Source organism: Bacillus rossius, chromosome 3, assembly GCF_032445375.1.
Source record: "Bacillus rossius redtenbacheri isolate Brsri chromosome 3, Brsri_v3, whole genome shotgun sequence".
In the NCBI taxonomy this organism is placed as follows: Eukaryota; Metazoa; Arthropoda; class Insecta; order Phasmatodea; family Bacillidae; genus Bacillus; species Bacillus rossius.
In genome coordinates, this window is record NC_086332.1 from 104,208,070 (window position 1) to 104,234,095 (window position 26,026).

Genomic DNA, 26,026 nt, shown 5'->3' on the forward strand with positions numbered 1-26,026 from the left:
GTAACACAAGATTTGTTGGCTGAGTTACAAGTGATTTATAGGGCCGCAAAAGAAGTAGCAAATATATGCAGTTAATGAGTGTTACAAAGTAGTTTATTTTGAAGTTTTCATAATGTACTAATTCTGTGATATTTTTCCATAGGCCTACTTTTAGTTAAAATGTTCATCCCCGTATCCTACTGAAAAAAGAAGTACAAAAATGGTTTGTGATTTTGGCACTTCTTTTATACGTTCCGAAACTTCTTAGCAACGTCGCTCGACACTTCCTGCCGCTAGTACTCGTATCTCTAACTGGGAGGCTGCGCAAGTGGGAAGGAAGGTAACGGAAGACTTCACACGAACGCCAGCATTTTTCAAAGATTTACGAATCTTTACTTCCATGTGTCACTCAGGGTGTTGATAGCATCTAACGTGTCTTAAAGTGAAATTATAAATACGTGTGAGAGTGGTCGCTGGCAATGTATAGCGGCAGTTGTTTACTGGATTTTTTTTTTTAACCTGGGGCAAATGTTCAGCTGTTTAACTATCTGTGGTACGGGCATAATATTTACAGTCCTGGGTCCTAGTTAATTGCGGAGAACTGGCTGGACTGAGAACCAAAACCCGGGACCGACACAACTATACTAATTAATTTGGCAAGTTATTAAGATTCGTCATTGTTTAGGATATTCCATACTGTAAAGCATTATGTATGGGTATTTCAATAACAGTAACATAATAGTTTAATCTTTAGTCTTCAACGTGCTTACAATGAAGGGAATATATTTAATTATAAGCAACATAATGAGCTATATTTGACTGAACTCACCACTTGGTCTATCAGCTGGCTCACAGTCAGCTGACCAGTGTAACTGACTGTGCCATAGGCTTGCTTGACGCTCTCTGGAGGCCTCTGTGGCAGCTTTGTGTCGACGGCCAGGAACTGCTTCACCAGCTCGGCCGTGGCATTGTACTTCTGCGTGTAGTCCCCCGCTTCTGTGACGGGCGCGTCGTAGTCTGTGGAACGGCGCGGCAGCGCTAGCAACTTGTGCTCATTCGAACATGAGCGCATTTCAAGTGATGAAAGTTTGCTACATATACTACAGCAATAAAGCTACTAATTCAAAGGTTAACAATAAATTAAATGTAAAACAATTGTGTGATATTATAACAATCAACAGAGGCTATTAGCAAATTGTCTGTATCAGTATAAAAATTAAAATAAAATACATTAAATAGATTAATAAATCGAAAACTCTAATAAGTTGATTTCAACTTAATTGGGGGGAAAACTGTAACTCAGAGGCCATACTCGCTTAGGCTAGCAAGAGGTTTATTCTTACAGTACCACTTAACTTAATAAAATATTTTTTTCTTTCAAGGGTCGAAACGAATAGACACGTCGTCCCGTACGGGATGTCTGGTAAGAAACTAACTAAATAAGATTTTAAAAAAAATAACTTATTAATTTTAAAACAACTTACATTTATTTTAAAACTTCTAATAAGTAAAACCAGTCTCAAGGAACAGGTAGTCTATATGGATTATGATTAAAATTATAATTTAAATTCACAACCAATATTTTTCAATAGTGACTCACGTAATTAACTACCGAATGACCATACAAGAGAGAGAGAGAGAGAGAGAGAGAGAAAGAGAGAGACAGAGAGACAGAGAGCGCACTTTACTAATCTATTCCCTAATATTTTACGATGCATTAACTTAAGAACATCTAAAACCATAATTTATTATTACAGCTATGAAAACATAGTTCTGTACTCACACTTTCAAAGAAGCTGAACATTTCTTGATCCATCACTTTAAAACTAACTTGAAAACCTGAACGAACTTTGCATTATCAAAACTTGGACTCTACCGACTCGCTGCCAAGTCGGGCAGCATCCTGACCAGTGAGCCTACCCTGACTACATTCCGATCCAAGCTACTCGTTCCCACTGACGTGAGGCATGGCCTCCGCCAGAGTGGGCCTCGAGCTTACACCAGCTCCCGCTTGTATCCCCGTGTGCCGCCGCGCCCACCCGAACAATCCATGCTTGTTGGAACCAGATTCACAAGCAACTGACCAGGACAGGTGAGCAGGCGCCCCCTTCCACCCCAGTGACCGCGGTAGTGACCGCGTGAGGCGCGCGGTCCGACAGACAAGCTCATACACACTGCGCTGACGTTTCGTGTTAACACGTGTTTACACGTGTCATCGCATCACGTCAGATTGCGACATAACACGACATAACACGGCAAAGTGTGCACATTGTTCTGATACTGTCAGATGACGTGTTGATACGGAACAGGGTGCACGGTTTTGTGAAAGGTAGTTGAAATGGCTGAAATCACTGTACTTATGAATGAACTTGATGAAGAAGAAGATTGTGCAGTAGCAGTATGCATCATGTTAACTCAAAAAAAGGAAAGAGAGTAGGTGCATCGTATAAACGCAGACAGGCCAATTGTTGGCGAATTTCATCATTTGATGCCTCAACTACTGGACGATGAGGAGGTTCTTAATGTACTACCGCATGACGAAAAATACGTTTTATAAGCTACTAAATTGTTGGAAACGTACAACAACTCGTACGTACGCACAAGTTCTATCAGTTACTCCTCCATACTCGCGTCTGACGCATAACACGTCTGACGAAAATCTGGGAGCCTAGATATTGTTGTGACGCGTGTAATGACGTGTTATGACGCGCTCCGCGTCAGCTTACGCAATAACACATCATAACACGTCACATCACAACAATGCGCACTCCCATATAAAAGTCATGACGACTTTTTTCTGCAACACGTGTTAACATGTGTTTACACGTGTTAATGCGTGTTAACACGAAACGTCAGCGCAGTGTGTACGAGCCTTTAGTCCAATCTGCAAGCCAGCCGCGCACCGCGCCTGGCCCGCGCCCCAATCACCGGTCACACCACCTGCGTGGCGAGTGGACAGAGCATCCAGCCCAAAATCCTAAAATGTGATTTCAAGAACCATAGAAAATTTCCACCAGCGACAATAAAACCTAAAAATGTGGCCATCATGGATCTATGCCACATGTAAAGCACTATGATTTGTCTATTTAATTGACACGTTGCAAATTACTCAAATAGGGATTTTTTTTCTCTTGATTTAACTACAACTCTTTTTGTTTACAAGTCAATATAATCTGAGAAAAATACATTTAAGCTGAGAGTGCAGTTTTGCACTGGAATGCTTTCATGATTTGTGGTCGTGACATCAGAGATGGTAGAGTAGTTATTTTTTTTCCTGTGAAGCTGTTTAGATCTGTAGTTTCACACTAGAATAAGTACAACAATACAATTTGCCAAACACTACAGTTAGCGATGAGGTTAATATCTATAGATTGTTGGAAATTCCAAATAAGTTTGATATAATATTTAATATTTCAGTCATGCAATATATTTTTATATCTATTTAAATTTTTGAAGGTTCGTGTGAATGTGTATCGTACATATGTAGGACAAATTAATATGCATACTTAACGCAAGATAAAATTAATTATTTTATATAAATATACAAATCCAATAAATCTATGCAAAACCACATAATTTTTAACCCATTTAAAAATAAAAAAGGCCTCCAGTTTCACTCTAGAAAATAAAAATAAAATGTAATTTGGTCATGGTAACAAGGTTTATGAGCACCACAAGCAGCAGAGTCGAGAGCACCCTAGCGGCCACTCTGTAAGTTTCTATGTGTAGTTGCGTAGAAAACTGCAGCAAAAGCAATTTACAACAGCAGTTAGCTTACAGCTCTAAATACGTAGGAAATAAATTTATATACTGATTTTGTGTATTTGAAACACATAACAAACAGTAAATTCTCAATAGCAAAATAATAACACAAGTAAAATCCAAGAAAACAATCAACAATTATCCAAAATGTTGTTACCAAATTTATAATTATACTAACTTCACACGACAAATTTGCGTATTAAGTCAGTTTACTAGTAGCATTAAAAACTTGCAATAGCTTATAATGTAAAACTACATTTTAAATTTCTTTTTTACAACTTTTTATTTGACATCAATGTAAAATGCGCAAAATAAGGGTACCTATTCGTGCCATTGATATGGCAGACATGTTAGCTATATAAATGTATACTTCTATATGACGTCATGCAGGGGCTGCGCCCTTATAAGCCTGATGTTACACCCTGTTGCTCCACTCCTTCCCCGGCAACTGTCTCCAGCCTCATACGTGAGGATGCGTATGCCATGTAAGCCAAGCCATGCGACAGCATGCCAGCCAACTCCTGAAGGAAGGGGGGGGAGGGTATCATCGAGGAAACACGACCTGAGGTAGTCATCTAGCCAGGTACGTGTGACTGAACACACAATCGCGGCCATTAAACTAGTAGCCGTGAGGAAACTCCTGAATTTGGGGCTTAAGGGAAACCTAGCATCCCTCCCACGGACAAATATATTCTACAATATTTATGTTATTTCAAATGTAAAATAATATTATAAAATATGTAAATTTTCTGTAATTTCATTGAATACATTAAAAAAAATTTTAAAAAACACGTGTGAATTGAGATTACCAATATATTATTACTCAATAAATTTTATAAGGACCCTGAATTCTGCACAGTAAGTACAGAGAGCAACTGAGAAATTAATTTTCGGTCGTTATATTGCAAGTTGATGAAAAATATGCTAACCGCCTGATGTATTTTATGAATATTTATTTTATGGAAACAAATTATTTTTTAAGTTTATACCGAAAGACTATAGATGGTATTGTATCAATTAAAGGCATAGTCCTTATGCATTGTTCGTTTTTAGATTATTTCTATATTATTTTGAAATATAACTAAGCTGTGCTTGTGTGTATTTAAGTATATATGTTTAAATGTATCAAATAACAACAAATAACCAAACGTGGTTTTTTAATCATTATTTAAAGCATATATTTATTACATTTTTAAATTAGGACTTGAACTAAAAAACTAAACATGACATTGGCCACCGAGGAAATAAACTCGTACGGATAACAACTATCGTTGAAAACACCAAAACATAACTCTTTAGTTTCCCTTTAGTTCCATGGTTATTTTCAAGCAGAAGTGTTAATTGGATTACTTATCAAGATCTTATTTCTCGTTTAGCTATTATTTTTAAAATAATCATGTCATTGATTTAAATGTAGGCTTATTCCAAGTCTTTGACTTATTCTCCGAGCTTGTTAAACAAAAATAAGTTTATTAACTTTAACTTTCTTTCTTAAAAAATCTGTCTTTCTTGTAAGCAAACAAAAAATCATGGCCAAAATACAAGTGTATTGCAGTTGTAGTAGGTACGCTGAATTTTCTGTCAGTCATTATATAGTGTTAAGAGTGACAGCTCCTGTCAGCTCAGTTACTCACCATAACTGTTGACGTGGAACTTGATGGTAGGAGTGTGTGCATTGGGAATGGCACCGTTCATGAACCCGAAAGTTGTACCTCCGTGAAACATGTATAGGTTGATGGAGGATGACATTTCCAGGATAGCTCTGGTCATATCAATGCTAGCTGAAAATTTAATAAAATGTATTTATCATTTCAATAAAACATACTCAATTTTGCATTGTTACTATTGTATATAGTATTGCAAACAGTACTAGATTAACATTTAATCAAATAAAAATGCTAAAACCACTTAATTAACAGGATATTCGAATATACTGTACAGCGTTTACGAACACCAAAAATTTTTAACACAATGTTCCTGTACTGTTCATTTAACAGACATTCTAAATCAAAACCTTAATTTGTAGCATCTGCGAATTGAGTTTAATGATGTTAACTTGTGTTTTCAAACATTGGTATAATGGTGAAAAATAATTCGTACTAAAATGTATTGCTGAATAAACTTTCAGTCATCAAACCACATATTAAGTCCCATGCATTTTTATTTTGATCAAATAATGTATGTTTGTGCGAATACTGCTTTTCTGTAACAAAATAAAACTGAAACGACAGTTGTAACATTTCATGAAAACTAAATGAAATGGAATATTGTGTTTTGGGGCTCAATTCCTGATTAAATAGTTTTTTATAACATCTAACCAAAATTAATTTGTTCTTTTGGTCTAAGAAAAAAAAGTATACTATAAATTTAACATAAATATACATTAAATGTGTGATTTGATAAAAAACATAATACATAGAACTTCTAACTACTAGCATGTTTATTCATTAAGTATTTTTTTCTACATAAACCACATTTGAAAAATATGGTATGGCAAAAAAAAAAGAAATAAAATGTAACATCTTATCACATACTTAAGGCTTAAACTTAATATAAATTTAAATTAAGGAACAACATTATTTTGGAGATTTTGAATTTTGAGTTATCGAATATTTAAGAAATTGTTTATAGGTCAGTATCACCTATAATTAAGTCACCTTTCTTTAGAGTGTCTTATTAAGAATCACCTTATATTCTAGATCCTTCTGTTTTTTCTGGTTTCCGTACATTTTAAGTCATCTTTTGTTGAGTTCAAATTACATTTGACTTTAACTTACATTTAAAGTTTTATAACATTTAGGGTATAATTACTATTGAGGTAATCTTAAGACAAATGTCCCCTAAATTCAATACAATATTAAATTTTAGTTTATCCTGTACTTACGGTCATCTTTTGTTGAGGTCTTTCCGTGAAAAAATGTATTATTTATATTTAAGAAATAAAATTATATTACACATTTATAGTTTTCTCATTTAATTTCAAAGTATTTTACTTCCTTCACGTACTATTTTTCATATTCAAGTAAACATCTATGGTAAAACAATTTTTCCTTACACCTTGTTAAACGAAATAAAACTGTAAATAGTAATACAAAACTTTATTATATACTTGTTTAATTAATTAAGCTGATATATCATGATATGTGTGTTAATTGATATAATTTATTCTGTTAAGTGTATTTTTGTTTTGATATTGTTGTATGTGATTATGTTTTATAAGTACAATCCATTGATTTGTTACTATGCAGCATCATAAATGTATAGTGTCTGACAGTCTATGTTTGTACAGTTTGTCATTCATTCAAAAACTATATAAATTAAACTATAATACAACAAATTATATAATATTAACTAATTCAAAATTTATTGGGTATTTTAATATTATTTTCAACCGAGAATATTTTTCTTTCATTACAAAAAAAATATATTATTAAAATCAAACATGAATTTTCTTGATTTTACTTAATTGATATTTTAGTTGAACATTCGCGTATCCTTACACGCGCATAAACGAACATATATTTTCACGCAGAAACATTAATTTAAAAAAGTTAATATTTATAGTAGTGTAGTTTGATTCCTAAGAGGCCTGGGCTCGGAGTGTCGTAGTGGCACCAGCCATATTTTATTGTGACGTCACGGCGGTCATCTTGACCCTAACATTTGACATTAATTTAAATTTCAAAAATTCAACAATTTGGAATTCTAAAACCTCAAAATATTTGTACCAATTTCATAATAACTAACATAAAAAAAATGCGTTCCTCAGAAGATGAGTCGGAAACTCTTGCTTCTACTTACTTGTCTTCTTATACACCACACAAACGAGATCCTATTTATTGTGTTTTTAAATGTAGCAAAAAGTGGTACATGGGTTAATTGGAAGTACATTTTTTACCTGGTGATGTCATACAATTAGGTGGATTTACCACGACTGGGACACCTGGACTCTACGATTTGCTGTTTCTTAGAGATCCTCAGCGATATACAAATACAGATTTAGAACAATATAAGCTAATGTTAAAGCTACAAGCGCTCATTACAAAAACAACTGTTCGAAAACTAACTCGTTTGAAGACGAGCATCATATAAAGTATGATATTATATCTAAACTGATCTCTGAAGTAGGTGTTTCATCAGGATCCGGTTTAGTTAGTAAATTATTTGATAATAAAAGACTGCCGTACATATACTGGAATGACCCGAATGAGCTTATAAATCGGCTTCGCTTGCTGCTTGCTTCTAAAGAAGCAGGGAATACTTCGCATCAAAACGAAATAATATCCATACTTGAAGAGTTACAGGAAGACGGATACATCTCGAAATGAGTCGTCGAGCTATTGCGAAAGAATTGCATAAGCCGGCGAGACGTACTTTTCCTAGACGAAGTGTTTTGACATTAGGGCTTTTAGACTTATTTCAGGTGGATTTGGTTGAAATGATTCCTTATTCTAAAGTGAATGGTGGGTACAAGTATCTGCTTACTGTTATAGACGTTTATTCAAAATGAGCATGGGCAGAACCTATTAAAACTAAAAATGCTAATAATGTAACGTTAGCCATGGAACATGTTTTTAAATTAAGTTCAACACCTAAGAATTTACAGACAAACGCAGGAAAAGAATTCTATAATAGTTAATTCCTGGCTCTTATGAAAAAACATGCAATAAACCATTATTCCACATTCACCGAGATAAAAGCAGGGGTTGTAGAACGTTTTAATTGTACTTTAAAGGAAGCCATGTGGAGGGGGTTCACAGCAAAAGGAAGTTATAAGTGGATTGATATGTTACCGACATTATTACATGACTATAACAACATAAAACATCAAACAATTGGTATGGCCCCTATTAATGTAAAAGATGACTCGCTCCTTAAAACTGTTTATTCTAATATGAATAAACTAGAGGTCAAAAAACCTAAAGCACAAGTCGGAGAATTTGTACGTATTTCAAAATATAAACGGTCTTTTGAAAAAGGGTATACGTCTAACTGGTCTACAGAAATATTTCATGCTGTTAAAATACGTAATTTACGTCCGAGATGTTACTACTTGGAAGATTTACGAGGTTCGGCGATACGCAGTGGATTCTATGCGGAAGAAATTCAGCCTACCAAGTACCTGAAATATTATTTGGTAGATAAAGTAATAAGACGTAAAGACTATAGGTTATTTATGAAATGGTTAGGATTTGATAAATATGAAAACCGTTGGATAAAAATTACTGATGTTTTAATGTAATGTGATGTAATTATTTTATGTTTAATAAATACAAGTTGTAAATTTAAGCTAATAAATGTATGACTTAAATGAATGATTTTTTAATTTATTTCCGTACTGTTTAAACCTTTCTCTCTAGCTACATGATCAGGATGCCTGTCGAAGGTACTTAGGAGGCTAGGGTCGTGTGACTGAGGCCTTACTTAAGGCGCTCGAGTTTAAAGTCGGAGATCGCAGAAGGGAGTACCAACTAAATGCAGTGAGAAGTACGGTCCCTAGGCAAAAAAGAATGACCTGGATAATAATTGAAAACATCACTGCCTGTTTACTATTTAATATTTCCGCTTGGCATCGGCTTGGTACATTGAAATACAGAACCATTTACACAAATCTGCAGAAGATCTAGATCTCGCATTAAAGAAAAGGACATCTAAAGTAATCACATATTATAAACACTATATTACGGGTAATTATACAAATATTTAGAAAGCATTAGTTTTTCCCTAACAGGTCCGTTGATTACAATCCTGGATGACGTAATTGTCTATAACTGTTGTTTAGGCACAATTCCCAATGTTTTAGTCAAACCGGACTCTCGTTTCGACGTAATTATGCGAGTCTCACATCCCGCACCACAGCAATGTGTTAAGTCTGGCTTGCAGTTTACGTAAATTCTCACGTAGCGTAAAAAGGAGAAGTAGAGTTTATTGCGCCACATTACGATTCAAGAAACTAGCAAGATAATGAATTTGAGTTTATGATCAGTCAAGTCTCTCTGCTCATTGTTTTTCCTTGAAAAACCAACCCGGTGTCCGGTTGCGTCGAGGCTTACTTGTAGTTGCGCAGCATGGTGGATGATAACCCGGGCTGGGCACTCGTCGATGCGTAGGTGAATGGAACAGCCTTTCCATTTTAGCAGCGGCGCAACACGCCTGCACCCGCTAGCCGAAGTCGACTCCACCAGCCGCCAGCACCGTCTCTCTCGCTCTCCAGCCGCAGACCGTCGCAGGTTAACGCGTCACCATGACGTCATAAGGCTCAGCGCGCCGCGCGGTGTTGGCTCGCGGAAACACACACAAGCGCAGCGCCGCGAATGTCCGTAATGCTTTTGTTTTAATCGATCTTCAAGACGAAAATGAACCAAGTGCCAAACAATCTATCATAACATATTATATAATTAATTATCAAATTAAAAGGACGTTAAAACAAACAAATAATAAAAGTAAAGTTAATGGAGGCGTGGCAAACGCCTCAATATCCCCCCCTTAAAAAAAAAACTAAATTTAACACCCAAAACAAAAAAAAATTTAGGTAGCTTCAAGCCACTATAAGGCGAGAAAACGGGGAAGCACTCAAAACACGCCATTCAAGCAACAGACCTCAAAGAAAAGCAAGAAGAAAAAAGCACACAGTGAGAAAAAACACGCGAAGAAAAACACTTGAGAGAGACAAAAAAAAACAATGATTAAGACCAAACAATGCTTTGTGCCACTTTCCCGTTTACTCGTTAACAAACACCAACATAATTCCTTACTAGGGGGTAGTAACCGTAATCCACCTCTGAGACACGTAAGGCGCAATAAGAAACCTACTCAGCAACATAAGCCCTATACTTAAGTCAAGCAGCCACCCAAAAAGAAAACAAAAACTTTAAAACCCCAAAAAAAACTAACCAATACGACGATAAAAAAACCTTCTAAGACCTCGAGTCAAACCCGACAGTCACGAGCGAAATGCCCTAAACGCCCACACCGAAAACACGTACCTCCCTTCTTAACTTTATTTGGCCCTCGCGAACTTTCACTACTTTTGCCCACCGCGCCTTGCATTAATTGCTTTTTGAACTGGAAACTTAAAAAAAACGTTTTCCACCGCCACTGCCCACTCTAATAAATCTGACAACTTATGTGGCTTGTTCACGTAACACGACTCATGACGCACCTGTGGACAAACATTTTCGAGAACAAGACTAACCCATTCCTCCTCAGTCTTACTCACTCCTAGTGCCTTCGCATAATCCAAAATCTGCACAAAATGCAAGACGGTTTCATTTAGCTCCTGAAATCTATAAACTTTACTCATAATTAATTGCTCACGAACCCGCCGAGGACAAAGCTTATTCCACAACGCCTCCTTACAATCAACCCATGACATATGACTCTTATAACCCGCAATGACTATATCGTAAGCTAAGCCTGTGCAACGCGAAGCAACAGCCAAAATTAAATCACTCTCATTAGAAAAATAATTAGCGTTAGCTAGCTTGTCTACGGCCATGCAAAACTCTAATATATCCTCTACATTTGCTGACTGCAGTTTCGGAACATTTTCTAATGATCGCAAAGCAAACTTATTTTTTAGAAAATTTGTACTAAGCGAGCCAGACCCACTCGCTTCTGCCTGTTCCGTTTGCCACGAAACTCTTTCTCCTTTCAAATGCGCCACAAACTTCTGTCTTAAAACATCTATGCTTTCGTCCGCACTGTGCTCGACTGACGCAGCTCTTAAATTAGTCATTATCTCCTCTTTATGTAATTTATATATCCAAGCCAATGCCATACTGGTGATATAAAAAATCAATAAGTATCTTAAACACCGAAAACTACCGCGTCTGCGACTCTGACAGCAGAGTGGCGCAGTTTTGAGGCCTTACTTAAGGCGCTCGAGTTTAAAGTCGGAGATCGCAGAAGGGAGTACCAACTAAATGCAGTGAGAAGTACGGTCCCTAGGCAAAAAAGAATGACCTGGATAATAATTGAAAACATCACTGCCTGTTTACTATTTAATATTTCCGCTTGGCATCGGCTTGGTACATTGAAATACAGAACCATTTACACAAATCTGCAGAAGATCTAGATCTCGCATTAAAGAAAAGGACATCTAAAGTAATCACATATTATAAACACTATATTACGGGTAATTATACAAATATTTAGAAAGCATTAGTTTTTCCCTAACAGGTCCGTTGATTACAATCCTGGATGACGTAATTGTCTATAACTGTTGTTTAGGCACAATTCCCAATGTTTTAGTCAAACCGGACTCTCGTTTCGACGTAATTATGCGAGTCTCACATCCCGCACCACAGCAATGTGTTAAGTCTGGCTTGCAGTTTACGTAAATTCTCACGTAGCGTAAAAAGGAGAAGTAGAGTTAATTGCGCCACATTACGATTCAAGAAACTAGCAAGATAATGAATTTGAGTTTATGATCAGTCAAGTCTCTCTGCTCATTGTTTTTCCTTGAAAAACCAACCCGGTGTCCGGCTGTTAATAGCGGTTGCGTCGAGGCTGACTTGTAGTTGCGCAGCATGGTGGACGATAACCCGGGCTGGGCACTCGTCGATGCGTAGGTGAATGGAACAGCCTTTCCATTTTAGCTGCGGCGCAACACGCCTGCACCCGCTAGCCGAAGTCGACTCCACCAGCCGCCAGCACCGTCTCTCTCGCTCGCCAGCCGCAGACCGTCGCAGGTTAACGCGTCACCATGACGTCATAAGGCTCAGCGCGCCGCGCGGTGTTGGCTCGCGGAAACACACACAAGCGCAGCGCCGCGAATGTCCGTAATGCTTTTGTTTTAATCGATCTTCAAGACGAAAATGAACCAAGTGCCAAACAATCTATCATAACATATTATATAATTAATTATCAAATTAAAAGGACGTTAAAACAAACAAATAATAAAAGTAAAGTTAATGGAGGCGTGGCAAACGCCTCATGACGACAGGCTCGGGCTATTAGGACCGGCGAAGGGCAGGGGTGTAGGGAGTAGATACGTCAGAGGTTGTACGTCACGGGGAAGCGCGCGCTTGGGCAGGGCTGGTAGGAAGGAGGAGGGTGGGGAAGGGATAGAATAAATACCGTAGACGGTTGGAAGCGCCCAACCCCCGCATGGTAGACTATTTCTACTCTGGCCAACTCTTCATCCAGACCATCCTCTGTCTCCTGTACTCTCCTACACTAATGCATGCAAACTTGCATCCCGCATGAAAGTGCCCAGGGTTTTCCCTGTGTCTATGCAGGTTTTACCTGGGCCCAACTTAACTAGTAGCTTAGACTAGAGATAAGAGTGAGGGGAGTTAGTCATGGCAACAATCGCTGCCATGGCTGGCCAATCCCCTCCTAGCACACGATGCATGTGACCCTCTCCCTGCATGGCTATTCCCAGCATGACTAAGGCGTGATAGGCTTCGGCCTGAGACGCACTTAGGTCCCTCCCTAACCCGGACCCCTCCCAAACACACTTAGTTTTTAGTTAGGTTAGGAAAAAAAAATAGCACGCTTCAGTGGGCTGGCTGGCAGCCTGGCGGGAAACGACTAAAGTCGCCCCCGAAACAACCAGTGCCACCCAAAACAATGCGGACAGCAATGTCCAAGCCCCCAACCCACCCGCATGGAAGACTCTTTTCTACTCTGTCCAACTCTTCTTCCAGATCCATCCTTCTGTTTTCCCGTAAGCCTCCTGCTTGATATTAATGCATGAAATTTTGTATCCTGCATGTCTGAGCCCAGGGTTTTCCCTGTGTCTATGCAGGTTTTACCTGGGCCCAACTAATCTAGTTTTAGTCTAGTATAGTCAGTGAGGGGAGTTAGTCATGGCGCCAATCGCTTCCATGGCTGGCCAATCCCCTCCTAGCACATGATGCATGCTACCCCTCCTGCATGGCTAATACCCTGCATGATTAGAGCGTATGGGCTTCGGCCTGAGACGCACTTAGTCTCCCTCCCTAACCCGGAACCCTCCCCAACACACTTAGATTTAATTTAGGTTAGGAAAAAAATAATAAGCACGCTTCAGTTTGATGCTGGATATCGTGGGAGTAATTTTTATATTAAAAAAAAAAATATGTCTTTACACGGAAGCGATTTCGAGCATGGTTGGCTGAGTGCTGAGGAAGGCGAGATAATCACCATTTATAGTGACGGAGAGGAGGACTACGGCACCATATGTGAGGAAACCTATCTCCACAACTGGGCCGACATCGAGCGGTGTCGACGTCAAGGCCGTCGCTGGACGGTGGGAGGGGTGGGAGGGGCTCCTGAGCGGGACCTCTCGTCCACGCGGACACCGCAGCAGGTGTTTGGGCCGCCACCCCTGATCCCCGTTGCTGCTGCCCGACAGCGCCATGCTACAGGTTGTGCTGGGGCACACGGACCGTCACCTTCCCTCGTCTCGGCAGCAGCCGCCTGCTGCGGGTCAGGAGGGGACAGCACCACCCACCGTACCCTCCCTGGATGAGCGCTTGACGCCGCTGACGGAGCTTGCCAGCCGCCGCCTGTCACCATCATCAGCGGTGTCAATGCCGTCACCGCCATCACCTACACCCAGTTCGGCTGCATCTCCTACCCCACTGTCGCAGGGTGGGTGGGGCACACCATCGGAGGGGGGCCGCAGGCAAGTGTGCGTGTGTGTGTGTGCCGGGCTGGGTGAGAAGCTATCCCCGATAGAAGAGGGCTTGAATGCCAGAATAAACAGCCTGGAATATGTGCTCGGCAACCTGAGTGTGGAGGTACGACTCCTTAACATGTTCATGCGTGAACGGTTTGGTAGGGATAATTAGTGTTTTTTTTTTTGTAAATATTTCTGAGGGTTAGGTTGTTTATGTGTTTTTGTGTTAATAAATGTTCATTAAATTTTATTTATTTCTTTAAACTTATGTTTCAAGGTAACTGCCTATAGTTTCGAGGGTATTTTTACATGAGCCTTATCATAATAGAAAAGGAGTGAAAACATGTACGCAAACATTAATAATATCTGCTTCCATGCAGCTTTTAGAACACGGGTACGCAAACTTAAACTTGTTAAGGAATGTAATTATACACAGAAATTAATAATATCTGCTTCCATGCAGCTTTTAGAACACGGGTATGCAAACATTACCTTGTTTAGGAATGTAATTATGAGCAGACATTTAAAATATATGCTTCCATGCAGCTTTAAAACATGAGTACGCAAACATGAGAAGAGAATATTACTTGTGAGTTAGGACTCTGAACCATTTCTGGTCCGCTAAGATGGGGTAATAATATTTTTTTTTTAAATTATCAATCATCATTACTTTAACTGCATCCACAACGATAGTATTGATAACATATATGTTAGTTAAAACCTATAAATGATAAGACTTTAAGATAAATGGTGGTTACAACAACAAAATGACTGTGGATTATGTGGATTTTGTGATTTATTTTAACAAAATTTTGAATTTTTTTGGTCTATAAGGTTCATAATAATGTTGGTAGAGATTGAAACTCTACCTTACACACACTAACATACTTCAGAAACCTACACCCGATGACGACATCCATCAGATTATATTAAGATGGTGGTCTCCAGCAGACATAAACAAGATGGCTGCCTCCGGCATGTGCTGTAGATGTTATAGCAGCATAATGAGCAATACATAGGAGAGGGGTGCTCGATTATGAGATGATGGATAAAATTTATATAAATTTTATTTAATAATTTTTTATCTAATTTTTTTAAAAAAAAATTCCCGATTTTTTAAGATAATAATTATGATTTTCCAAGATGACAGACGTTACGAAATGTGCAACACATAGTAGTAGTGGGGTGTTCGATTATAATGTGATGGTGAAATTTAATAATATTTTTATTATATATTTTTTTTATTATTTATGATGCCATAAATCAATATTAGCGGAATGTCCTAGAAGGCAAAATGGCGGAAAGTTATAGAAAAACAAAATGGCCGCCGGGGTCAAAGGTCAAGGTCAAATCAAATATGGCCGCAAGAAGTTACGTCATCCAAGATGGCTGCCGGAAGTGACGTCATCCAAGATGGCCGCCGTGGCTCCCCAGCTCCCGACCCTAGACCCGGTGTCCCCATATGAACTTTATTCACCTACTCAAGAACAAGTCAGAAAATTCATGCATATTTAACATTTTTATTCATTTTTGCATTCAAGTTAGACGCCACTCGCAGTAGAGTTCTGGGGTTGTCGTCACTTACCCTGGCTAAGGGAATTGATGACACCTTAAGCCTCAAACCACAAACTTTCAGCACCAAAACGTAAAATGTTGCAGCCAGCACCATAATAACACGTGAGACCTGCTTGACATAATTCAAACTGCGACGCCGACGATAAGTATCGTAGAATATAAGCCTTAACAAGGCTTAAAGGCAGAAGGTCTTGTCTCATGGCTCGAACTCACTCGGAGTCTCACCACAGCTATTATGTACTGCGGTTACACGCACTCCTCGCGCCCAGTAGTTCGCACAAGACTTCTGTAACGCCTAATGTTGGACGCAAGACTCCCCAATCGCTGCGCACAGCACGCAACACACCAGCCAACGACAGTCTTTTCTTCTCGACGCACTACGCACTCTCTAGTGCAATCCATAGAACAAGTTCAAGTTAGCCCTTCGAGGACCAGCAGACGAAGCATCTCAGCTCATCTAGTTTAATTTCATTACTAACTTTTTTTATTCATTCAAATATTAATTTTTTTTAATTAAAAATAATCTTACAAAATAAAACATTAACGGCTGCCGTTTACAATGAACATAATATTTTTTACCTTAGACTGAAAATAAATTGAAAATGTACAAAATTTACATTAATAAAATTAATATTGTAAAAACCCTTATTAGATATGGATACAAATGTATTGCTATGGCGTGATCACTAGCCACAAATCCGCACTATTGATATCAGAATTTTTCAAAATTTAAATATGCTTTTAAAAAATGGTGCCACGTAAATACGTGCATCAGTGTAATCAAAAACGACTTGTTAAGACGCTCATTGTAAAAATTAATCTTATAAGTACTCACTAGCAGGTAACAGTATGATGTTGAGAATGTCAAGACATTGAATAGCTAGAAAATCAAACTGACACATCTACGCAGGTTTAGCAGAATTTAATCTGCTTCAGACCTAGACAACTACCTTGAGTGCTCATGGTGTAGTGCTGTGAGTCGAACCAGCTGTCAAACCACCCGGGATAGGACTCTATCACCCACAGTGGCTGGTCGGGCTGGAGCTTCTTCAGTTCCTTCAGCTGACCCACTGGGTCCGTCTGGAAGTTCGCGGTCATCAGCACTGGAACAGCAGCACTCTGAGGTCACCTCGACTGTGGTGAGCTTGACCTAGGAGGTACTTCAGTGGCATATCTCAATTAAGTTTGTTAGTTTCCATCAGCTTGCGTTGAATAATTACAATGAAACGCACAAGAGAAGTTGAAAGTGGCTGCGAGATACATGACTAGGTCACCAGTGCATGGGATGGCGAAGAAGTGGTAGATGGGTCGTTTGTAGACACAGTTGCGCAAATGTTATAATTCAGGATAGTAACATTGCCTCACGGTTGGAGAAGGGCAGAAGAGAAACTGGCCCCAGGTGTAGGCCCCAATGGATGCCAGACTAAGCTACCAAACTGAAGATATCAGTCCATGTTAGCACATATTTATTGGAAACATGCTTCTGTACAGCTTTATATTACTCATATTTTCATTAGTTATTGAATTATGGTGTATTTATGCAGTCATGAGTTAAAACTTATCACGAAAAATTTGATAACAAATTTGATGTGTAAAAAATGCTTGGACATTGATCATTTAGTTGGGCCCCACATAGGTGATGAAGCATACATAACTACAGTATAAAACTTCTACAAACAACATTTTCAATTTTTTTTTTTAATATTATTACCAGCTCCCAACTGGAATATCTTTTTAGAATTACACTGAAAGGCGTAGTTTAAAAAGTGTTAGTGATGCACTTTGTGGGTCTCAAGGTAAACTTAGCAACAAAGAGAAAAATTACTTCAACCAAATGAAGAAGTTTACACCTAGCTAGAGATTACACTGACAACCCCAAAGGAATTTTTTAATCCCTGTTACTAGTAAAGTTAATGAATATTAGTAATGTAGAATAGTTCCTCTAGGGACAGGGTTCAGGGTGTGGTGCTTGGTGCTGACCGCCATCTGACATCACGACGGCCAATTTGGACTAAAAATGACTCTAAAATGACTTAAAATGATAACCTTTCCTAAAAATTTCCTGATTTCTCGAGAAAAGTTGCCGTTTTGAGGGAAAATTTCCCGTTTTGACCTTAACAATGACAACGGCTTCGAAATTACTAAAAAACAGCCGACTAGCCGCTCTAAGACACACCTCCTCAATTAGGATACCATGATCGCCATATTGGATTATGACGCCACCCTTGCATTTCCGTTACGGCTGCCGTATTGAAAATCTGTAATTGTTGTGCTATAAAATCGGGAAAATTTTTAAAATTCATAAAACAATTCAATTAATCCAATTATTAAAAACTATTAAAAAAATATTAAAAACACTGATGCACATTTCGTTACGGTCGCCATATTTGATTCTAGAAACATTGCACATTTCGTTACATCCGTCATCTTTGACATGTATGACATAACCGTGGCGCGTTTCGTTACAGACACCATCTTTGATTCTAGATTGTTTCATTTTTCGTTATGCCCGCCATCCTGAAAATCCATAATTATTATTCTGGAAATTTGAAAAAAAATAAAATAAAATTCATAAAAATTAACTAAACGAATTGTAATAAAATACTATTTAAAACACGCACTTACATCCTTGGTTCGAACCTGGTGAGGTCAAAAATAAAAAATTACACTAGATCCTTCCTCCACGGAAGCCACTGACCGACTGATGTCCAACCACTAATGCCAAGGTATATATATATATATATATATATATATATATATATATATATATATATCGCCAGTTACTATGTCATGCCCGCCATCTTGTTTTCGTCTGCTAGAGTCCGCTACCACCATGTTAATTTAATTATTGTCTGCTTGAGTGCAATATTAATTTATTTTATTAAGACGCCCGTCATCTTTAAATTTAGGCACCATATTATAAAAGTGTAATTATTCCGCTAGAAATTCGGGAAAAATTCCAAAACTCATAAACAAAATCTGTAATTAATAAACTGATTGATTCGATCAGTTCCTGTCATCGTTTCAATCCCTGGGCGATGCAAAAAAAAATTAACTTTATGTAAAAAAATATCATTTCAATGAATATGATGGAAAGTCCAAAACGTTGCTTAGTTTCCTTGCCAACCAGCCTCCTATGGTCGTTATGTCCGTCATCTTAAAAATGCATAAAAATTAACATAGAAACTCGGGGAAAAAATCCCAAATTCATCAAAAAATCACTCATTAATATAATTATTGAATCGACGGAGTCCTGTCCATGGTTTGATCCTTGGTGAATGCAAAAAAAAGGAATGTAATTACAAATACCACAAAAGTGACAGGTTCGAAAATAAAATGCCGCAAGTTCTTTTACAAAATAAAATTTATTACATTATTTCTATTTTACTACAGTAACACTTACTTAAGTTAGCAATCTTATAAATATTTAGTTCTGCATTTGCTTTAACTCACTAATTATTTGCTCCAATCGAATTCCTTAAGACCGAGACCAACGATATCCTTTCCCTACATAGTCTTTTTCTTCCCGACAGAGTTTCTCGATGCTATGTCTAACAGACTGCTTCACATCGTCAGAACTGTAAATTAGAGCAGCCGATGTCTTGAAAGCATACTTCTTCACTTTTTCCTCGAACGGATACGGCTTACCATATATACAGTCCAAACACAAGTTATACTTCAAAGGTCTGTATGTAGCTACTTCATCAGTAAGCTTATTGATAATTTTCTGTATGATATCGTCAAAAAAAGTACAAATATCTTTGGATCCATTAGTCTTGAGATCCATTTGTCATTGCCTCCAACAGGCATTGACACCAAAGGTCATTGCTCTAATGCTTCAATTGCTCCAAGAGCTCCAATGCTCCAATTGTTCCAATTGGCCAACAGCTCCAAGTGCTTCAAAGCTCCAAATGTTCCAAAAGCTCTTACTGCTCCAATGCTCCAAGTGCTCTAATGTTCCAATCGCTCCAATTGCTCCAAAGGTACAACAGCTCCAATTGCTCTTACTGCTCTTATGGGCTCCAACTTCTCCAAAGTTCTAACAGCTCCAATTCTTACAAGTTCTCCAATGCTCCAAGTGCTTCAATGCTCCAATTGCTCGAAATATCCAACAGATCCAATTGCTCCAATTACCCTAATGATCCAATTGCTCCAATGCTCTTATGTGCTCCAACTGCTACAAAGTTCCAACAGCTCCAATTTCTCCAATGCAGCAATTGGCAAACAGCTACAAGTGCTCCAAAGCTCAAATTGCACCCACAGCCATTGGCTCCAAAATACAATGCTCCAAAGCTCCACAGTTTCAAAAGCTCCAAGTGATCCAAGGCTCCAATACTACAATTGCTCCAAAGCTCTAATTTCCCCAAAGTTCCAACAGATACAATTGGTTCAAGCGCTCCAATGCTCAAATTGCTTAAATTGCTCCAAATTTCTAACAGCTCCAATTGCTCCAACTGCTCTAATGGGCTCCAATAGCTCCAAAGTTCCAACAGCTTCAATTGATCCAAGTGCTCCAATACTCCAAGTGCTGCAACTGCTCCATCTACATTGAGCTCCAAATGATTTCAATTACATGTTTTAATCAAACTTGGCCTGATTTCTGGTATGACTATTATTACTCTCCATTTTTGGCTGTCAATGGTGATGATTTTTACATCTTTAAGTTAGAAATTGCATTACGAAAACTCGGCTTTAGATAGAAATAAGATTTATATAATTGACACAACCACTTTCGAAATCCAAATTATTTATTTATTTTTTATTTATATACACAAGCAGGTAAATCAGGTCAATATTGTATGTAGCCTGCATTTTTTTAGTTCTTTGAATATGAAGGATACTCTTTGATGTGCGAATAGTTTCCTGCACAAAGCGGAGCATGTAGTCTTAACCTGTCAACTAATATGTTAGGATATTCCCATGATGCGTAATTAATCTCTTTTGCTATCATATTCTTTTCATGTTTATAATAAATATTATTAAAATCTCTCGAGTCTTCCATTTTATCACCAGCCTCTTGGTCACTTTCGTCAACGACCCAATGATCATCGCAAGAATGGTCAAAATAATGTATTTTAACACCTCGTTTCCAACAATTTGGTCTCATTATATGTGCAAAGTTTCTAGAATCCAAGATGACGATTGTAACGAAATGTGCAACAGTATTTTTAATAATTTTTTATTAAAATTGTATTAATTAATTTTTATGACTTAAAATTAATCCTGATTTTATAGCATAAAAATTACAGATGTTCAAGATGGCGGCCGCAACGGAAATTGCAACGATGGCGTCATAATCCAAGATTGCGGTCATGGTATCCTAACTGAGAACGTGCGGCTTAGAGCGGCTAGTTACTTAAGGACTTTAAGGCGTTTTTATTAATTTCGAAGCCGTTGGCATTTATAAGGACTGAAACGGGAATTTTTCACGCGAAATTGAGAAATTTTTAGGAATATTTAGTCATTTTGAGTCATTTTTTAGTCACTTTTAGTCCAAAATGACCGTCGTGACGTCAGATGGCGATCAGCACTTAGCACCTCACCCACCTGACCACTGTCCCTGGAGGAACTATTCTACACCACTAATATTTATCAGTTCAAATATAATTTGAAAGCTAAGTATTTACGAACAGATCAAAACCTTTTAATGCATCATGGATGTTGTCGCAATCAAATTTTGAAAATTCTCAGTACTCACCTCCTGGTAAGGAACCATTTTTATAAGAATTAAACGGTGCATCCATAGTGAACTTGAGGGCGGTGAGATTATGCTTCACCATTTCCTGGTATATCTCTTGAAGGTAGGCTGTGTCAGGGTGACTGCCACCCTTCCCAACCAGACCATACTCGTTCTCTATCTGTGGATGTACAACACATTTCATGAAGTGATCACAAACTTGAGAGAAAACAAAGGTAATAAATCATTTAAAATACTACACGCTCAAATCAATTTTATGTTTTTATTGGTCATAATCTCAGCTCGGTTTTATTCATTACTTATCCATTAATTATATTATAATTTGGCAATTTTTTTTTGTTTAATTTTATCATTCTTGTGTAAATATGTGAATATTATGTAAATATATGCCCAGCGTCAGTTACATGTTGTGATGTCGTGATGTTTGCAGCCATATTGGATTGTGACATCACGGCGGGCATTTTGTGTAAATATTTCTTCAAAAGTCTCCAAAAACGACTTAAAAAATCCTCAAATTACAAAAAATTTCCCTAATTCAATGGACAAACTCAAAATGTTTTTAAAATTATTCCCACATTTTTTCCAAAAAATGCCGAATGGGTGAAGGTCCCTAAAATTATATAAATTCCCCCAAAAAGGTATTTGAAAAATTAATTTAAAACTGCTAAGCATGGATGTTGATCTTATTCCCTCACCACGACTAAATATGACGCCTTGTGTGAAATTTGACACATCGTTTACATTTTTACAAAAATATTTATATTATATTATTAAAAATATTCATTAATCAATTATTTATGCCATAAGGTGGGGTGACCTTGGTTGGATCCAAAACAATAAATAAATGTTATAACACATAATATTAAAAATCGTCAAATGATATAAAACTTGTTAAAAATATGTAAATAAAAATCCTTTATGTCATTGAGTCCTGAGTCCTCGGTTCTATTTCCGATGTATGCAATAAAATTAACAAAAAATGGTCAATTGTTCCATCATCCACAAAAATTACCAGGCATCCCCACCACTAATACTCAGCCATACATTACTTCCGTCAGTGAGACGTCATGGCAGCCACCTTTGACCCGTCATTTTTTTCGTTTGCTACCACCAAATTGGTTAATTAATCACCCACTAGAGTGCAGTAGTATTTATTATTTGATCGTCAACTAACGAAATGAAACCTACAATGACGAATCCTCGTCAAAGGAAGCTCCACAGCCTGCGAAGGCGATAAATACTAACAGTTATGGATATACCAGACAGTCTCCTTGAGGTAGGAGACAAGGTAAAGAGACACTGTACCCTAAAGTCTTTAAAATTTTCAGAGAGAAAAAGATTATTAACAGATCCTTTTACTCAAAAGTATGAATATAAAAAAATACATTGGACACATAGTTCACATAGCATACAATAAAATTCACAAAGTACGTGTTTACGTTGTAAGTATAAGTGTGTAGTTGATCCTGTAATAACATTGTGTTCAACATTTTTTACATGTACACGAAAGCGTGAAAAATAACTGGCCCCGAAATTCATACCGTGTTAATGCATAAACAATTACAAATACAAAATTTACTTAAGTCAATAAATAATGCAATCATGTACAAGCATTAAATATTTGTTTATAGAAGTATGTCTCATATAAGCTTGGATAACGAGCAAAAGTTAGATAACACTGATATGGTGTATACAACCGACGTTAGGGAGCAGCGAACATAATGTAAGAAAAAAAGATAAGCAGCGATACGTACCAGCTGGGTGCCAATCATAGGTGCAAAAACAAATTAATTCTTAACTGAAATAATCCATGAAAATAAACAAATAAAATAGGATATGGCAGCGAAACTGAATTTAAGAACCTTCAATAGCTTACACGGGTCTAGAATGTCAATAATACAACCAAGTCACGAATTCTAAACATGAAACACACCCATGATCGTCTCCTGGCACGGTCGTGACAAGTTGCTCGTCCAAGAACTAAAGTGTAAAAATCGGAAGAGCCATGCTAATATGACCTTACATAAGTTAGGCTGAGAACGTACAGATTTAGGTTTAGATTCATGTCCAGGCGTCATCACAATCGGTTTCCGCGCATCTGTTGGTGTGCTTATATGCATAAGAGTCTCCAAACTAAACTGAGGAGTCTAAACTTATGCCGATAGTTCCACGGTAGGCAAACGAACTTCATCTTTACAGTTTTTTTCATGTCTCCTAAAGCTGTCAATACAAGTAATCCATGGGTGGCACTTATCGGAGCAACACTTCAAGCAAGAAGGATTCTTCAGTCATTTACTCTTCTCGTGTCTTCGTGTATCATGTGAAAATGTGAACGATACATTACAGTAGTTGCAAGGATATTTAGTTGATGTTGACGAATATTTCAGGCCCGATACAGATTCTAATGTTGCTGCGGTTGTACCAGTTCCCGGTGTACTCTTATATGTGTCACGTTTTTAGTGAAAAATTTACTTTCTGCTGCACAGCAGGACCTTTGCACATCTTCAAATGTATTTTCAATACATCATTTCTTCAAATTGATTGCTAAATTTTATACAGCCAAACTTATTGTGAGGTGGATTCATGGCGCATTCTGTCTTCTCGTGTCAATTAACATTACTGCAGTTCAAGTATATTTTTCCATAAGGGTGGTTGCATCGATTCTCAGAAGTCACTGTTGTTCCTCCAGTAGTCAACGTTGATAGGTTCCCCAAAGTTTAACTAATAGTTGATGATGCAGGCGACATAGATGTTTCCTCGGCTGATGGCCCTGCATGCATTAGTCTTATCTAGCATTGTCGGAGACAATGGTACACTTTCAATCGGAATCTCCGCGCTTGTATTCGACTACACTGCCATCAGGTTCCCCGCTTACGATGGTACACCTTATATCGAAGACGACATTGGAAACATACAATTGTTTACTAAATCCCAGGATACCAAACTACAAGTGAACTGGGATCTTACCATTTGGCCTCCACTTATATACCGCGGCGACTGGTATAAACGTGAGTAAAAACAACAACCACTTTGATATAATTTGGTCAATTTATTTTGGTTCAAATATAGTTTTAGCCAAATATATTCGAATTTTTCTCCAAGCACTTAAAATTTGTAGCAACCACTTTGTTCCAAATGACTGGTTTTAACAGACGCATGCAGGTTAAACAAGACATTCATTGTATGTAGCCCGCACCTATTAGTTCATGTTCTTTTGTGAATTAACTTTCATATTTTGGGAACCAAGTAGAAGTCTTAACATGTCAACCAATATGTAAGTATCTTCCCACGACGTGTGACCAATTCATTTTGCTGATTTCATCTTCCTTACACGTATACTATTATTATTTTTAAGATCTCTAATGTCTTCTGTTTTAACACCAGCCTCATGGCCGTTAAAATCGTCATAATCCCAGTGATCGTTACTGTTATAAGCATGATAGAATAAATAATTTTAACACAGTCGTTTCCATCATTGTAAATCTCCTTTATTAGTTAAATTTCAATTCCAGATCTACATAAACTGGTGTACTTGTATGTAGACACACTGATTTTTCCTCATACTTCTAGTAAAAACTTTTTCTTTAATTTGTTTTCATAATTGATTTCTTTATAGGTTATTTAAAAATGTTATATCAAAAAATATTTTTAAATAATACTGTACCAATAATTTATAAAAGAAAAAAATTAGAAATCCGAACTTTTTAAAAAATGATAATTCTTATTTTTGTCAGGTTTCCTGACTTTTTAATTGAAATACATAATTACACAGGATTTTGAATAAGCAATCAGCTAGAATTTCTTATTTCATTAAAAATAACCAGGGTGCCCGCAGTACATAGCGTGCAGGAAAAACGCTGTGCGAATAACGATCATAGAAGACAAATATCACAAATGTTCTTAATCTTTCCGCTGCGAAAATTAAGGCTTGGAAACCCCGCCCTGGTAAGGGCCAGGTGCTGCTCAAAAGCCCCATGTAGCACCTAGGCCTTTACCCCGCCCTTTTCCTGATAACTTGGCTACTAGGCAAACTGGTCAGGCATAGAACTTTAAGGACAATAAAAGGCTGGCACTTTTGCCTGCTCCTATCATTTCCACTTCTCCCATGCAACACCTAACCCTATACCACGCAAGTGTACCATTTTGACTTGGCTAAATGTCATTGGCGATAAATGTCTGTTACTTCGCCTGCTTCTAGCCTTCCCGCTCCTTCAACGTAAACTTTGTTCCTTACCATATTTGTATTTTTTTAATAGGTACGAATCAAGCTGTTCAGGCAAAGAAAATATGGGGAATAAATGGCTGGCACTATAACCTTCTTTTAGTATTCACTAAGGCTTCCAGGTAGTATTTAGTCCCTTCCTTCTTCCTCTCCCAATTTAACATGATTGGGTGCAATATAG

General features: G+C 37.6%; 1 protein-coding gene across 2 annotated transcripts in view; it reads right to left on the reverse strand.

The window, feature by feature from the left end:
• The window catches only part of LOC134531095 (beta-galactosidase-1-like protein 2), a 62,598-nt gene that overhangs the window by 16,167 nt on the left and 20,405 nt on the right, over positions 1-26,026 (reverse strand). For both annotated transcript variants that reach the window (XM_063366633.1, XM_063366634.1), the window contains exons 5-8: positions 21,624-21,783; positions 16,876-17,028; positions 5,376-5,522; positions 809-996 (exon numbers count right to left, since the gene is read on the reverse strand). In XM_063366633.1, coding sequence (XP_063222703.1) covers positions 809-996; positions 5,376-5,522; positions 16,876-17,028; positions 21,624-21,783 — 648 coding nt within the window. The remainder of the gene's footprint in view (positions 1-808; positions 997-5,375; positions 5,523-16,875; positions 17,029-21,623; positions 21,784-26,026) is intronic.